We start from the raw sequence: 17,834 nt of genomic DNA, 5'->3' as shown, positions 1-17,834 counted from the left end.
TCATCTCTTTACTCTCCCACAGGTCCATCAAGAGCTCCTCCCCCCCACCCCACTGTCCAGGAGGAAGAGGAGCCTCCAGCCTCTGAGGGCGTACCGTCACCAGACATAAGCGCACCCAGCACCAGCACAGATATGCACACCTCGGTGGGTCCCACGCGAGATAGAGTAGTGTTGTCACCTGGTGTCTCACAAGTCACAAGTGAGGAAGAGCAGATGGTGGAGACAGGGACAGCAGTGGAGACTCATCGCCAGAGGGCACAGGACACTCCCAGCTTTGCTTAGCTGATGCTGAGCCTCCGGGGCATCCAGAAAGAGGGAGATCCTGGAGGTGCAGCAAGAAGTGCAGGAGGCTTTGCCAGGTTTTGTGACTGCGATGTCTGCAAATGTTCAGAGAATGAAGGAGTCCACCTCCAACTGAGCATCACCGTCTCGCAGGTGATGGCGACTGTAGGCTCTTTCATGGGTAGGATGGCTACCTGCATGGAGCAACTAATGCGCCACTCACAGGAGCACATGGTCTCTATGGAGAATAGATGGCTATCTATGGAGAATAGATGGCAGATGCTCATAGACATCCTGTCTAAGAGGGGTGTCAACGTAGACATGGGTCCTGATGGCCCCACTGCTGTGCAGGAAGGTGCTCTCCAGCTCCTTGCTAGCAGGCTGCCTCTAACTCTGCTGAAGCCACAGGGGTAGCACCTCGTAGAAGCACGCGTAAGAGAAAGGTGAAACACAAGTAGATGCAGGAGGTAGCCACTTGGGTGTTTTAATAAATGTTTGTGTAAAGTTTCTGTTACTGTGATATCACAGATAAAAATATTTATTTTCACCACTTTCCAATCATGGACAAATTTTTGTGCAACTTTGGAAGTGGCTTAGTGAGTTGGAGTGAATGGTGAGACATAACTTTACCTCAGTGGTCAGTGTGAAAGGAATGGCTTGGTCATTGTAGAGATGCTTCATGGTGTTGTTGTTGGGTGGTGCGAACTTGGTGCAGCACGTGACAGCCATATGGGTGTAATGCTTGAAGTTAAGTAAATCTGGCCATGACGAGGCCATCCCTGGCCTCCCGGGCAGCAATGTGCTCGGGTGCTGGTGGGATCTGGACCGCAGGTTCCTCCTGCTCCTCCTCCTCCTCATCTTCCAGCTGATGCTCCTCCTGCTCCTCCACCTCTGAAGAGGCTGTGTGCTCAGAGCCTTGCTTCTCATGCAGCGCTAATCCTTGCTGCTGCGCTATGTTGTGCAGGATGCAGCAGAACAGTCATGGCTGCTGCCAGGGAATTTGGCGCACACATGGTCTTACTATGGTTGCAGATGAGGGAGTGGAAGCCCTTGCAGTTGACAAAGAATCCTGGGTGATGATGGGATGCCCTGATGGCCACATGTGTGCAGTCGATGACACCACGCACCTGTGGGAAGCCAGCCAGAGCAGCAAAGGCCAGCGCCCACTCAGTAACAGTGGCTTCATCAGTGGCGAAGATGTTGAGGGCACTGGTGACATTGACAGTCACTGGTAAGGTGTGTCCACCCGCTCCTCTTGGCTGCAGGTCTTGCTCCAGCAATATGCAAATGTCTGCGATGACCTGGTGCGATAGCCTAAGCCTCCTTTGGCACTGCTGCCCCGTCATGTTGAGGAAGCTCATCCTCTGCCTGTATAACCTGTGTTGGGGGTATCGCCTCCAGTGCGGTGCAGCCCTACGCTGATGCCCTCTGTCCTGTGCAGCATCAGGTGGTTGAGGAGAAGGTTGGTGGTGTTGTTGTTGGTGCTGCTGGTGCGCCTGGTGCTGCTGGTGTTGGGGCTCATCGTGGTCCAATTCTGAGGAGCAAGTTGAGACAGTATAAACGGCACCCATGCTTATGTAATAGATGGCAGGTCAAGTAGAGATGACAGAAGCAACCTGTCAATGGTGTGATAGGTTCTACCAATGAGGTGACAGTGGATCCCGACTTTGCTGAAGACGTGCAACCTCTAGAAAGTGAAATCTGTGCAGACAATGCACTCAGCAACAGCATCTGCCTTAGGAAAGTGACCAGGTGTCAGGTGGGTTTCCTTTATTGTACTTTTCATGCTGTGCACAAATGAGCTGGATCAATGGCAACTCAACTTCTGCCTCAGGCTGACAGACGTGGTTCCTGAGCTGCGTGATTCCCGTGGTCATCCAGGGAAATTTGAAAGGGAGCATTACAAAGAGGTTTAAGGGTCTGACAAGTACCTAATAATTTTTTTAATTAATTTTTTTATTCATTGATGGGATGTGGGCATCGCTGGCTGGCTAGGCCTGCATTTAGTGCCCATCCCTAATTGCCCTTGAGAAGATAGTGGTGAGCCGCCTTCTTGAACCGTTACAGTCCATATGGTGTAGGTACACCCACAATGCTGTTAGGAAGGGAGTTCCAGGATTTTGGCCCAGTGACAGTGAAGGAACGGCGATACAGATCCAAGTCAGGATGGTGTGTGGCTTGGAGGGGAACTTGTAGGTGGTGATGTTCCCATGCGTCTGCTGCCCTTGTCCTTCTAAGTGGTAGAGGTCACGGGTTTGGAAGGTGCTGTTGAAGGAGCTTTGGCGAGTTGCTGCAGTGCATCTTGTAGATGGTACACACTGCAGCCACAGTGCGCCGGTGGTGGAGGGAGTGAATGTTGAAGGTGGTGGATGGAGTGCCAATCAAGCGGGCTGCTTTATCCTGAATGGTGTCGAGCTTCTTGAGTGTTGTTGGAGCTGCACTCATCCAGGCAAGTGGAGAGTATTCCATCACACTCCTGACTTGTGCCTTGTAGATGGTGGAAAGGCTTTGGGGAGTCAGGAGGTGAGACACTCGCTGCAGAATTCCCAGCCTCTGACCTGCTCTTGTAGCCACAGTATTTATATGGCTGGTCCAGTTCAGTTTCTGATCAATGGTAACCCCCAGGATGTTGATAGTGGGGGATTCAGTGATGGCAATGCCATTGAATGTCAAGGAGAGATGGTTAGAGTCTCGCTTGTTGGAGATGGTCATTGCCTGGCACTTGTGTGGTGTGAATGTTACTTGCCACTTGTTAGCCCAAGTCTGAATGTTGTCCAGGTCTTGCTGCATATGGACACGGGCTACGTCAGTATCTGACGAGTCTCGAATGGTGCTGAACAGTGTGCAATCATCAGCGAACATCCCCACTTCTGACCTTATGATGGAGGGAAGGTCATTGATGAAACAGCTGAAGATGGTTGGGCCTAGGACACTGCCCTGAGGAACTCCTGCAGTGATGTCATGTGATTGAGATGAATGACCTCCAACAACCACAGCCAACTTCCTTTGTGCTAGGTATGATTCCAACCAATGGAGAGTTTTCCCCTTGATTCCCATTGACTTCAGTTTTGCTAGGGCTCCTTGATGCCACACTCGATCAAATGCTGCCTTGATGTCAAGGGCAGTCACTCTCACCTCACCTCTTGAGTTCAGCTCTTTTGTCCATGTTTGGACCAAGGCTGTAATGAGGTTAGGAGCTGAGTGGCCCTGGCGGAACCCAAACTGGGTGTCAGTTCGCAGGTTATTGCTGAGTAAGTGCCGCTTGATAGCACTGTCGACGACACCTTCCATCACTTTGCTGATATAATGATCTAAATTATCTTGGCCTCCTTTGCCATGCTGGCAAACGCACCCGAGGGAAAGGCTCGTGGGGTGGGGGAGGGGGGATGGCGGCGGGTACCCAACCCGCACCAAGATATTTCAAATTTCCCAGACCCAGCTCCAATCGCGCCCGCACGGACCCCAAAAAATTCCAGTCAATGTGTTCACAATTTTACTGTGTTCTACATTTCTTAGAATTGGTAAATCTTTCTTAAATATTCAAAAATTAAGTTTAAAAAGTATTAAAAAACTTCATGTTTTACCAATTTCTCTTAGCAAGGTGAACCTGTTGGGAAATGTTTTCATAGAAGGCTGTACAGTGGTAGTATTTCAATAGTAATTAGGCTTTCTTCATACATTTATATAGCTACCTCATTATTTAATATGGGGTTAAGCGAGTTCAATTTGGATGTTGAATTCTTTCGATCCAAACTGACTCAAGCCCATTGAATTTGAGCCTCAATCATTCAACTCACAGAGCCAAAGCTCTGGCACAAATCAAACCGTGCCTCAGCTAAATCTTTTTAAGCTGCTGTGACTTTGTGAAACACGTATTTAAAGAAATCCTAATGAGCTGAGTTAACATAGAGATAGGAACAGGAGTAGGCCATTCGGCCCTTCGAGCCTGCTCCGCCATTCAATGAGATCATGGCTGATCCTCGTCTGAGATCATAGCTGATCTTACCAGTTCAGTACCCCGTCCCCGCCTTTTCTCCGTAACCCTTAATCCCCTTAGCCTTCAGAAATATATCCAATTCTCTCTTGAAAATATTTATTGAATTAGCCTTCACAGCCCTCTGTGGCAGGGAATTCCACAGGCTCACCACTCTTTGAGTGAAGAAATTCTTCCTCATCTCTGTTTTAAATGATTTGCCCGCTATTTTTAGACTGTGGCCCCTGGTTCTGTGCTCCCTGGCCATTGGAAACATTCTCTCTGAATTCAGCCTGTCCAGGCCTGCCATAATTTTATATGTTTCGATGAGATCCCCTCTCAATCTTCTAAACTCCAGTGAGTACAAGCCCAAACTATTTAATCTCTCTTCGTAGGTCATTCCCGCCATTCCAGGTATCAGCCTGGTGAATCGCCGTTGCACTCTTTCCATGGCAAGAACATCCTTCCGCAGATGGGGCGACCAAAACTGTACACAATACTCCAGATGCGGTCTCACCAGCACCTTGTACAGCTGTAGTAAGGTATCCCTATTCCTATACTCGAACCCCCTTGATATGAAGGCCAACATACCATTTGCCTTCTTAATCGCCTGTTGCACCTGCATGCTCTCCTTCAGTGACTGGTGCACAAGAACACCCAGGTCCCTCTGCACTTCCCCATCTCCCAATCTATTGCCATTTAGATAATAATCTACCCTCCTGTTTTTACCCCCAAAGTGGATAACCTCGCATTTATCCACATTATAGTGCATCTGCCACGTATCCGCCCATTCCCCCAACCTGTCCAAATCGCACTGTAGCCTCCTGACATCCTCATCAGAGCCCACCCCTCCTCCTAGTTTAGTGTCGTCAGCGAATTTGGAAATATTGCATCCAATTCCCTGATCCAGATCATTTATATATATTGTGAACAGCTGGGGTCCCAGGACAGATCCTTGCGGCACCCCGCTGGTCACTGCCTGCCACTCCGAAAACGAGCCGTTTATTCCAACTCTCTGTTTTCTATCCGCCAGCCAGTTCTCTATCCACGTTAATACTTTGCCCCCAATCCCATGAGCCTTAATTTTGCATGACAATCTTTTGTGTGGAACCTTATCGAAGGCTTTCTGGAAGTCAAGGTACACCACATCCACTGGCTCTCCCCCATCTATTTTACCAGTTACTTCCTCAAAAAATTCCAGCAGATTAGTCAAACACGATTTACCCTTTGTAAAGTTTAGTTGTGGCCCTACCTAGATTAAATGGTTTGGTAGAGTCCCTGCCACACAGTGAGTTATACAACAGGCTTTTATGGTCTTTTTATATTCATTAATTGGATGTAGGTGTTACTGGCATTTATTGCCCATCACTAATTGCTCTTTGAAAGCTGCCTTCTTGAACCCCAGAAGGCTGTTAAGAGTCAACAACATTGCCGTGGGTCTGGAGTCACATATAGGCCAGGTAAGGATGGCAGATTTCCTTCCCTAAAGGACATTAGTGAACTAGATGTTTTTTTATGACAATCCAATAGTTTCATGGTCACAATGACTGATACTAGCTTTTTATTCCTGATTTATTTAATTAACTGAATTTAAATTCCCCAGCTACCATTGCAGGATTTGAACTACATATCTCATTTGTCCAGGCCTCTGGATTACTAGTCCAGTAACATAACCACTATGTTACCGTTCCCAAGATACAACATTGTTTTAATCTTGTCCTGAAGTTGAGACAAAGCAGTGCATCATCTTACTGCAGTGTACAGACTGCACTGTTTAGGGTCTAACCAATGTCTGACAGCTGTCTTATCCAGTATGCTTTAGCTCTTAATTTAATTAATTAACTGAATTTAAATTCCCCAGCTGCTATGGTGGAACTTGAACTCACATCCTTGGATCATTAGCCCAAGATTATTAATCCAGTAACATAACCACTATGCTACCATACCCCATTACATATTTCCTTATATGCTTAATAGAAGTCATCTTGTCTGATGACCTCATAGAGCCACTAGCTTTGGACATTTGAAGAGACTATATTGTGCCTTTTCTCCTGGACCAAAAGTTAATTTTTTGTTCTGGGAATGCTATTCAATATGTTTGACTTGTTTCATTCATTAGGTAAGATTTAAAAAAAAATCTGAATTCTTTATTTCTGAAAGATGATTTTGTTTGTGCAATTCACAAACAAAATTAATTATTTTGGTCACTATCTGAAAGATGCTGACATGAGATTTTGATAAAATACACAAAAGATGGCTGGTTAATGTGAGTTATTCTTCTACTTTTTCCAGGTAGGAATGTGTTAAAAAGTGAATGTAATCTTTTACCTCACAAAAGTCATTTATAGAATCATAGAGATTTTACAGCACAAAAGACCCCGCAGCCCATTGCGCCTTTGCCAGCTCTCTGAAAGAGCAATCCACATAGTCCCATTCCCCATCCACTTTATTGTACTTTTGCAAATATTTACATAATTCCCTTTAAAAAGCTATTATGGATTCCACTTCCACCATTGTTTCTGGCAATTCCGTGTCCTAGCAATTAAATAAATCTCCTGACCTCTGCCCTTGTTCTTTTGCCGATAATCTTCAATTTATGCCCCCTACATTACAACAGTGACTACACTTCAAAGGTACTTCATTGGCTGTAAAGTGCTTTGGGATGTCCTGAGGTTGTGAAAGGCGCTATAGAAAGGATTTCTTTCTTTCACCGACTAGTGGAAATAATGGGGGTAATTTGCAAGTTTGGTAGGAGCAGAAAACTGGCGGCAGTGGATCGGTCACCTGTTATACACCCCACCTTATTTTCATGTCCATTGACTTCAATGTGTGGGTGTATAATCGGCGGCCAAACCACTGTGACCAGTTTTGTGTCCCCACTGAAGTTGAAAATTACCCTCTGGTTTTCCTTATTTACCATATCAAAATAATTTGACAATAACTGTCTGCATCAAATACTTATTTTGGTAATTTTACACAGATTTTCTATAAATACAGCTTTGAACTAAAGCTTTTACAAGGATACCCAGACAGATATTTAATTCTATCCACTGCTGCTTTTCAGATGACTGGTTGAATGCATATTCAATGCATATTTGTGCAGCAATTAGAATGAGAAACAAATTTGGGGCTGCAATTCTTCGCATCGAAAATTTTAGTGAGTCAGTGTGAGTAAAAGCATGCAATGCGGGTAACTCAGCAACTTTTTCGCTAAAACTAACAATGAATTCCACTATTTCGCTCAAATATTTTATTTTTGCACATATATATTAGTGAACTTTCTTTTGTGGGGTGGGAGGAAGTTGTGGAAATACAGAGCAATCCTGGAGATTCATGAATAGTTGGCCCTCGATAATCATTAATACAAAGGAAAGCAAATGTACCTGCAAATTATGCCCAGTAATTTACCCTAACCTTGGTAACTCAGCCAGATACTTAGAAAAATGATTGTTTAGAGAATAACACTGACGTTTGGCTATCAAAACATTAAGAAATATTTCCAGTGAAAGTAGACTGAATTAAAGCTGGTTTAAAGAAACAGACAGCTGCTGTCTACCTCTTCATAAAGGTCCCTGGCTACAGGTGTTACTTCACTATCATTATATTTTATGATGCAACTAGATTCAAGTACGCACCTTTAGCAGTGACCCTACATTACCTTTAAAGGTTGTGTAATCAGAACACTTTCAAAGAAAGAGATTGCCATGGAGATGAGCCATTTGATAGAATTGTCTTTGCCATAGTGTAGTCCATAGAGCATGGTAAAGAAGGCAGATACACCACTGGTGGCTGCAACCAAAACCCATCCAATGAAGACAAACCACCAGGGTAGCCCTTTGGAACTATGTCCCTTTTTGCTGTCTCCAGAAAGACTAGGCGTAGGAGAGAACCTGCAGAAGAAGCAATCAGAAGTTATAGCGCGATGCAGATATTTAGACAGCCTCTAAAGCTAGGGCCACTATAATCTTTCCAGTGGCGTTCCTGCACATTCTACTCTGAGAATGTTAAAGGAAAATTTTATATTGTAAAAAAAGGTTTTAAAAAATATATTCAGGTTTTTCCCTTTCCCTTCTTAAGGCCTCCCAGACAGAATAGATTTGACAAGTGCTGCTCTGGAATTAGCTGCCAAAGGGAGTGTGGGAGCACCTTGAGACAATTCACCCGCCAAGGTTTCCCTTCCTAGAGTCACATGTTTAGCCTTTACTTGTTGGTTGTCAAAGTGGCAAAATCATGAGTCAAACCGCAGTACAGTAAGATCTGTGGAAAGCACTGTGCGTTGTTTGGGATAGCGTGGCTTGGAACTTCAATGTGCTCCCTGTGGAAGTTAAAAAAAAATTGTTTCTGGGATGTGGGCATCGCTGGCAAGGCCATCATTTATTGCCCATCCCTAATTGCCCTTGATTGATCTTGATTTAACAGGTTACTCCCTCTGTCTCCCACAGTCACCTTCAAAGATTTATTATAATTAACAATCCTGCATAGATGGATATGGGTCCAAGTCTCACCTGGGGGTAATCTCACAAAAGTACTAACATTACAATACATTATTAAAGAGTTACTGCACTGTCCTTTTCTGGGGGATACACGAGAAGTTCTTACCTTTCTGAAACAGAACTGTAGCAGAGGATAGCATTTTCTAGAAGGTCCTTCATGTGTTGCACCTGGTGGACAGCTTGAGTGTAGCTCTGTGGATTCTGGAACTTGCTCGAGCCCAGAAAGTCCAGCTCGTTCTCCACATGCTGGAGCTGCAGGTACAGATAGCGATTATAATCACTGCGCCTCTGTTTGTCAATCACACCCTTCTCAGAGTCAGAGCCTGTGGTGTGTTCTGAAAGCAACAAGAGAGAATTAGTAACTACGGGTGAAAGGAAAGTGAATGTAGTCTATTTTACCATAGATCACTCTCTAGAAAAAGGCTGCCAGTAGTTTAACTGGCATGGTTTGCATTGCGTCCAGGCACTTGGAATGAAGTCATTTCAGTGTAGTTAGATCCAGGTTGTTGTAATATTTGTAATGTGATAGGTATCAATCCTGACTGGTTCCCTAATGGTGAGGTCTGCCAGTGAGCGGGCAAGATTAAAAACAAACTGCTTGAAACTCAAAGCTTGTGGGAACTAGTTTCTGAGTAACATATTCTGCCAGTGGCATTTACTGTCTTAGCAACAATAGGAATGAATAATGTCAATGGGAAGGAATGTCTGACCCAGCAGTGAAATTTGACTAGACAATATAATTTTTACCATCCCCTCCACAATTTGAAGTCATGTCCCAGTTAGAACGCTGTCCACAAGTTGAGAACCATTTTAAAATGGTGTCAGCTTGGCTCAATAGCAGCCCTCTCATCTGAGTCAGAAGGTTGTGGGTTCCAACACCACTCCAGGACTTGAGCAGATAATGTAGGCTGACACTTCAGTGCAGTACTGAGGAAGATTTGCCTTGTTGGAAGTGCCGTCTTTCGGATGAGATGTCTGCCCATTTAGGTGGATGTAAAAGATCCCATTGAACAATGTGAAGAAAAGCAGGGAAGTTCTCTCAGTGACCTGGCCAACTTTGATGCCCCAACCAACTTCTCCAAAAACAGATTAACTGGTCATTTATCTCATTGCTGTTTGTGGGACCTTGCTGTTTGCAAATTGATTGCTGTGTTTTCACATGTAACACAGTGACGATGCTTCAAAACTGATTCATTTTTTGCAAATTGCTTTGAGATATCCTGAGGACGTGAAAGGCGCTATATAAATGCCTGTTCTTTATTGCTTTCCTTCTTAAAAAATTGTTGGCTGATGGAGGTTATCGCTATTTCTGATAACATACATTCCCAAGAGATGAAAAAAACCAATGGCAAATAACTTATTTACTTCATCCCAATGACTGTATTGTGCCACATGTAAATTGTGTAAAGCCGCTGCAAAACACTGCCTGGAGGAAACTTTAGGCAAGGGTTTTGAAAATCCATCAGTGTAGGGCTGGTTGCTATTTTGACAATGAGATTAATCTCTAGTGTAAAAGAATGATGATACAAGGAAAGACTGGGGAAACTGGGGCTCTTTAGTCATGAAAGGAGTGACTGAGAGGGGACCTTATAAAAGTATACAAGATTCTAAACAGTATAGACAAGATTAATCCAGAGCACTACTTTAGGTTATGTCAGGGTATTATAACAAGAGGGAACGGATTCAAACTGGTGAAAGGAAAATGTAGGACAGATTTCAGGGAGAACTTCTTTCAAAAAATGATCAGCACTTGGAATGATCTTGGTGTCGTCGCGCGGCCAATCCTTTGCGGAACAGGCTCGAGGGGCTGAATGGCCTATTCCGTTCCTATGGTGTAGGCAAAAACCTGCAATTCATTCAAGAGATAGTTAAATAACAAGGTGGGAGTAGGGGAATGCAGGTTTTTCTTTAATCTGGATGGATGAGCTGAAGTGAGCTGAGTGGTTTCCCTCACCTGTCTCTACCTTGTGATTGTGTTAACTGAAAAACATTACAGCTCCAATTCCCTCAACTTTATGCTGCTCTCAGCGTTCAGTCACTTTGATACTGCGGATCGTCAAGCTCACCTTGTAAATCAACTGATCCCAGGCTGAGAATAAGAGTATCCGCTTTCTTATGACTCTCATTGTAAAATTCACGGTCGACCTTATTTTGTTCCCGGATTATATTTTCAACTAATGCTAAAAGTTTGTTGATATCTGTTGTTTTTTTAAAATCCTTATCCAGTGTTGGTAGCGGGTTCTTCAGTGTTTTGGTTAGTGAGTTAGCAATCCTCTGGATATCCTAAGTGTACAATATAAGTTAGTAAAAGTAGTGCTTTTACCACAATGATAGGTGTTCTGAAGACACTACAACATATTATTTCCATTTTATTATTTCTATTTTAACAAGTTCATTTTACATTGCTAATGGCATTACAGTATGGCTTATGTTTCCAGTTTATGAACCACTGATCCATTTGCTTTTAAAGTAATAAAATTCAATTCGTTTTATTCCCCAAAAACTAAGGGGGAAAAATTGGGTTGCGCCCCTTTTGGGGTGCTACTTTTAGCGCCCCGAAAATGTTAGCGCCCCCGCACCGTAAATTGAGTGGTAGTGCCCCAAGCAGGAGGCGGGGCGCTACTGGAAGCGGTCCACCTCCTTCCTGGGACTCTACCATTCAATATCACGGCGCTACGTGCCGATGCATATGGCGCTGTTGCACGTAGCGCTACGTGCAACAGCGCCACATGCATCGGCATGTAGCGCCACGATATTACAAGCTTCCCTCCCCTGATTAAAGGGGAGGGGTCTAGTGCAGAGCGCACCGGGGCCCTTCTGGACTACCGGGGAGCGGGGTGCCAGAAAAACAGCCCAGCACTCAAGAGGTGTGCCGGGCTGACGGATCGCAGCCGGCACCCTACATGAGGGGGAACGAGGCAGGTGCTGGCAGGCGGCCCCAAAAAAATGGCCGCCCGGCATCTGCCCTTTAATTACCGCCGCTGCGGCTGCAAAAACGCTACCCTGACCCTGTCGGACATATCGTCCGGCGCTAGGTCAGGGGGCATGACCGAAGTTTGTGGCCCGGGCACGATTGGGGTGCTGCGCGCCGCGAAGAAGTCATCGCCGGAGGCGCAGCGCCATGGGGGGCTTTTGTCTACCGTTGCCGCTAACCTCCCGCTGAATTTCGCGGGAGGCATTTGCGGCGCCGTGTCCAGGTGCATGGGGCTTTGCGCCTCTAACGCCACCGCCCCCCCGGGGTGCTAATGGGAGGTGCAAAGCAACCCAATTTTCCCCCTTAAGAATTAGAATAAATTGCATGATTGAATGACAATTTAGTTTTTAAAACCCGTTTAACGATATATGTTATGACGCCATTCCTCTGACTCTGGTCTTTCATGCTTCCCCTTTCCTTTCATCCTTCCATTGGTTGTAGAGCATTCAGCCGCCTGCATCCTATTCTCTGTAATTCCTTCTCTAAATCTCTCTCACTCTCCACCTCCCTCTCCTCCATTAAAAATCATAGAATCAGAGGCTGGAATTTTAATTGGAGGTGGTGGGAGCGGGAGTGCTAGAAAGCATTGGGAAACCTGGGAGAATGGGTTTCCTAGAGGCCCTGTGGGCGGGTAGGCCTGAGGCACTAGGCCGCAGAGAGGAGAGAGTGAGAGATTGGGTGGGGGTGGTCGCGGGCCAGAGGATCGGAGCTGGAGGAACATCGGGGGGGTGGGGGAGAGGATAGGGGCCGGCCGGAGGAGCATCGGGGGGTGGGGGGAGGTGATCGGAGGCCTCGTGATGGGGATTGGAGGCCTGGGGTGGGGGGGAGGGTGATCGGAGGCCTTGTGGTGGGGATTAGAGGCCTGTGGCGGGGGGTGGGGGGTGATCGGAGGCCTCGTGGTGGGGATTGGAGGCCTGGGGGGGTGGGGATCGGAGGCCTCGTGGTGGGGATTGGAGGCCTGGGGGGGTGGGGATCGGAGGCCTCGTGGTGGGGATTGGAGGCCTGGGGTGGGGGGGAGGGTGATCGGAGGCCTCGTGGTGGGGATTAGAGGCCTGTGGCGGGGGGTGGGGGGTGATCGGAGGCCTCGTGGTGGGGATTGGAGGCCTGGGGGGGTGGGGATCAGAGGCCTCGTGGTGGGGATTGGAGGCCTGGGGAAAATCGGTGGCCTCGGGAGGGGTGGGTGTCCGATTGTGGTGGGTGGGTGAGGCAGGGTCGCTGGATGCAGCAGATAAGTGGAAAGGCACTTACCTCCTGGATCCAGCAGTCCTCGCCTCCTTTTAGCTGGCGGGTTCCTCGAGGCATGGGTAACCCAACCTGACATAGTTAAATTCAAAATGGTGGTTAAATCTGAGGCATGCCAGCCTCATTATAATATTTAAAATGGACGACCCGCCTCCTGGGAGATGGTTAGCTGTCCGCTCCCCCCCCCCCCCCCCCCCCCCCCCGTCCCACCTCCATTAAAACCAGAAGTGGGCGGGCTGGAGGCGGGTTGGGATCGGGAGTCAGATTTTTTTTTAAACACTTTAACCTTCCACCCGACACCAACCCACCCATTTTTTGGGGTTAAAATCCCCCCCCAATAGAATCACAATATAGGACAGCACAAAAGGAGGTCATTTGGCCCATCGAGTCTACATCGGCTCTTTTGAATTTTTTCTTCTTCAAGTATTTATCCAATTCCATTTTGAAGGCTTCTCAAAACCTGACTCTATGGCCAAGCCTTCAGTCTCTTTCTGAACCTCTCCCTTCTGGCTCAGTGTCTATTTTCCTTACATCTATCTGTGAAATGTCATGGGATGTTCTTTGCATTAAGGTGTGATATAAATATAAATTACAGCATTATTCATTGAAAGGTTGATGATTAATGGTGGCATCAATGAGCCTGATGTGAAAAAGTTGAACTACAGATACTTTGTCAACCTTTATAACAGCTTCAGGCGTGAGGGAGCAAGTTTGTAGACTTTGGGAAGGAGCTGGCAAAGAAGGTGATATGCGGCCATGTTTGCCCTGCTTCTTCTCCACCTGCGTTCCCTTTGATCTCGGTCGGATGTTCCTGAAAATCTGGACGATGAGAAGATTGACGGGGAACATAAGCAGTGAGCTCTCAAAACCAATCACCACTTCCTGCCAGGTAAATTCAATCTTACCTGTGTGGGGGAAAAAATGTTGGATCACATGAGAATGAAAGAACCAGTAAAAGTTTGCATACAGAGTGCTTCACTGTGCTCTTTATGAATAGGGTATTTCTTTTGGATATAAGATAACTGATTTCCACAAGAGTCGACACTAACAAATGACAGTATTAGCAAAACAATAGAATATCTTCAAGGAAAATAAAAAATATATAACAAATAACAGGCTAAAACATTTTCTGTGTGACTGCAACACAACTGGGATGATATTTTACTCTAGTCATCAGTCTATCCTCAGTTCAACAGGACTAGCTTCATTCAAAAGTGAGACAGCAAGCTGACTGTCAGAACCAAGATGGCTGTTCATAGCCCACAGCATGAACTATGCATCTATTATTGGTATTCAATAATACTATCAAAGCATTTACATTTAAATTCCATTTATTTAGTCCTAAAGTACCACAATTTTCATGAAAAAAATGTTTTTTCACAAGCACATGACAAAATGGCATAAATCACAGAGTAATGCATCATCGCATCATTTGTACATGATCTTATCACAGCGTAATGACGCTTTGATCTTCTGGGTTTTCTTCCACCCCAAAGATAAAGTTTGCCATTTTTTATGGAAACAGTGCTGCTTTATCTGAGAAAACAGTTGAGGATTAGCAAAAGGATGTGGATCATTTATGCTAATGAGTGGACAGATGGCAAATTAAATATAACATTTCTCCTTATTTCCCTATTGGGTTCTCTCTCTTATCGTGTCTTCACACTGTTCCCTTTGGGGAACTGTATGAAGTGGTGGAAGGATTTTTGGCCATGTTAACGCTCCTTCTGTGACCGTAACCATCTTCATACCAGCCATTAGGGTGGTTAGTCCTATGGCGGGAGGGTTTTACGGGCTCCCACAACCCATACGAGGGGGTGGGCCACCCACACCCACAGATGCAAGTATCCCGCTGGATGTCAACCCAGAATTTAGAGCCGGAGCTCCGACTCCACTTGCCGGGACTGTCTGGAACGGGGTTTGAAACCCTACACCTTCTGGCTCAGCAGCGGGGATGCTACCGCTGCGCCAAAGGCCCACTCCTCCCTATTGGGTTTATTAGTAACTATTTGGTATTTATGGCCCCTAGTTTTGGATTCACCCACAAGTGGAAATATTCTGTCCACATCTACCCTGTCCAACCCATTCATAACTTTAAAGACCTCTATCAGGTCACCTCAAAGTCTTCTCTTTTCTAAAGAAAAAAGCCTCTACCTGATCAATCTTTCCCGATAGCTGTAATCTCTCAGTTCTAGTACCATCTTCTTTGCACTTTCTCAAGTGTTTCTATGTCCTTTTTATATTATGGAGACCAGAACTGTGCACAGTACTGCAAGTGCGGCCTAATTGGTCTGATTGAATATTTAACAGTATTTTTGTTCAAAGATGAACATTTTTATTACAGTGTACAATGCAAAGAATTACTGACTTTACCCAGGTCCATTTTTTGCTGGGCGGGATCCTTTGGCACTCCCCAGAATATAATACTAGTCAGCATTGTGCAGAGGAGCAAGGAAAAACAGCATGACACACGCTGCACTCTTGTGAAGGGACTCCTCGGTGGGCGGTTTAACACCGAATACCAAATGTGTCCGTCGCGGAAATCCTTAGCGGTCTTCATGAAGAACAGATTACTGTTGGATTACAACAGAAGAGTTTGCTTTAGTTTTAGTGAGGGAAGCGTGAATCGGAAAGAACAATACATTGCAGAACCTAAAGTGGATGATAATCTGTTTCAGAAAGCATTGCTGCTTACGAAAACCTAGGGGTCAAAAGGCAGTCAAAAAAATAATAACCACATCTTAAACTGAAATAATAATGCATTTAAAAAACAACCATTTTACTATATTATCCAGTAATAAATGATGCATTATTTCAACGTTGTATTTAACCTAGATTCATATATTTTTAACAGATATAAATACAGCCCGACTTTACCAATATTCAATATTTACCAATATTTTAACTACACAGCAACAGTCCCTGCATTTCAAAGTAATCCAGTGTGCATGAAGTGCTTTGAGATATTCTGCGTAACATGATAAAGTGCTAGATATGTAAGTGCAAGTCTTTCTTTTATTCAGCTTTATAAGAATTTAACAGCTGTCTTATTCTACTACTGTATAAGCTCAACTTTTCTTGGCTTCTCACCTCATGCTGTATAATTGAGTTTAAATCTACTGCACTCTTTTTCTCCCTGATTTCTCCCTGCAGGAATGAGTCTTTTGCCATCTAGCTTCCTGTCAGCCAAAAAGGTGAGAGGCCTCAGCCTGGGCTACTCGTCAATAATAACCACCACCAGAGCTGCTGTCTGATTATCTAACAAGCAAACATTATTTTTCGAATTAGATTTCTCCCAGCTGTTCACCACTGCACATCCAGCTACATCTAGGATGACAGATTGCACTGGATCGCAGATTTTACAAACCCTCCATCAATGCTATCTCATGATCAGCCGGCAAGGTTTAAATCTGATTCAAATGGGGACATCTTGGCCTATATGAATTTTTCCTCTCCTTCTCCTCACCCAGAGGAAAGCACTTTGCTCCAATGTTTGTTCAGCAGATGATGAACTGATTAATTTATCCTTTTAGTAAAGTGAGTTGGCTATGCATATTTACCTATCTATCTATTTCCTTCTCAACAGCTTATTGGTGTAACAAGACACTCTATTGGGGCAAGTACTGATGATCAGCCATAGTTGGTGCTCCATACCCTGCAATAAGTGACTAGCTCGAAACATTAATTTTTTTGACATTTTTAAGTAAAGAACGTGCATTTTTATAATACTTTTCCAATGCGCTTTACAACCATTGGAGTACTTTTGAAGTGTGGTTACCGTTGTAATGTACAGTACACAACAGCCAATTTGAACACAGCAAGTTCCCACAAACAGCAACAAGATAACGATCAGATAATCTGCTTTAGTGATATTAGTACATTAGCATACCAGGAAAACTCCCCAGCTCTTCTTTGAATAGCGCCATGGGATCTTTTATGTTCACTTGAGAGAGCAGGTGGGCCTCGGTTTAACGTCTCATTCAAAAGACGGCATCTCCTACAATGCAGCACTCTCTCAGTACTGCACGGAAGTGTCTGCCTAGATTTTATGCTCAAGTCTCTGGAGTGGGACTATGAACTCCTAACCTTCTGACTCAGAAGTGAGAGTGCTACCATGGAGCCAAGGCTGACACCATAGTAATGTATTATGTATGGCAAAAGTAGTGATTCATCATATTTATAGAATAATAGTACAAAAATAGGTTGCACAGTTCCCTAGCTCAATCTCTATGTCTGTATTAACTTCTGGTACCTAAAACGTTTTAGGTCCATCTCAGTTGCCACTGGAAAGGCTTTGTCCAAGAGACAATCTCCAACATCAATAGCTAACCAGAAGTTACACAGGAAATACCATCTCTGATCTGTTTCCAAGTCAAGCACTGTCACACGATTCACATACCTGGAAAGTAAATCAAATAGCAAAATTCAGTTTCACACATGTTTAAGTAGCAATCATTTTTTAGATCAAACAATTGAAATCTGCAAAAAAAAAATCGATATGATCTTTTCCTTGTACTCTAGCTGCTCGGGCTGATAGTTGTTTTATTAATTTTCTTCAGTCAGCCTATGGTGCTCTGAACTTAGGAGATGCACAAGCGCTGTGCAGGCTTACGTTTGCATTTCTATATCAAAGTAAGTGTCTTGTCTCAGCTCTGTGCTTCCCTATCAGTTTGCCTGAGATAGAGGGCTCACTGTGTGGTATACTGCAAGCAATAGGCCGTGTCCCACTACTCTGGGCTAGATTGTCAGTGCACTTAGGGGCTCCGTCCGCCATGTGACATCCTGGAGAGGTAAATTTCAGGAACTAGAAACTTATATTATGGATTTCTCTTAAACAGAATCCTATAGTTGTTTCATGAATTACCACAAA

At 44.9% G+C, this 17,834-nt stretch overlaps 1 protein-coding gene across 1 annotated transcript in view; it reads right to left on the bottom strand.

Moving 5' to 3' along the window:
- The window catches only part of pkd1l2a (polycystic kidney disease 1 like 2a), a 190,539-nt gene that overhangs the window by 39,297 nt on the left and 133,408 nt on the right, over positions 1-17,834 (bottom strand). The window contains exons 27-32 of the mRNA XM_085992056.1: positions 17,217-17,363; positions 15,338-15,537; positions 13,643-13,869; positions 10,815-11,031; positions 8,855-9,083; positions 7,914-8,145 (exon numbers count right to left, since the gene is read on the bottom strand). Of these exons, the coding sequence (XP_085848182.1) occupies positions 7,914-8,145; positions 8,855-9,083; positions 10,815-11,031; positions 13,643-13,869; positions 15,338-15,537; positions 17,217-17,363 (1,252 nt within the window). The remainder of the gene's footprint in view (positions 1-7,913; positions 8,146-8,854; positions 9,084-10,814; positions 11,032-13,642; positions 13,870-15,337; positions 15,538-17,216; positions 17,364-17,834) is intronic.

This window comes from Somniosus microcephalus, chromosome 6 (assembly GCF_052327205.1).
Source record: "Somniosus microcephalus isolate GS21.2 chromosome 6, FLI_Smic_1.0, whole genome shotgun sequence".
NCBI lineage: Eukaryota > Metazoa > Chordata > Chondrichthyes > Squaliformes > Somniosidae > Somniosus > Somniosus microcephalus.
This window is presented reverse-complemented; position numbering and strand designations above follow the sequence as displayed.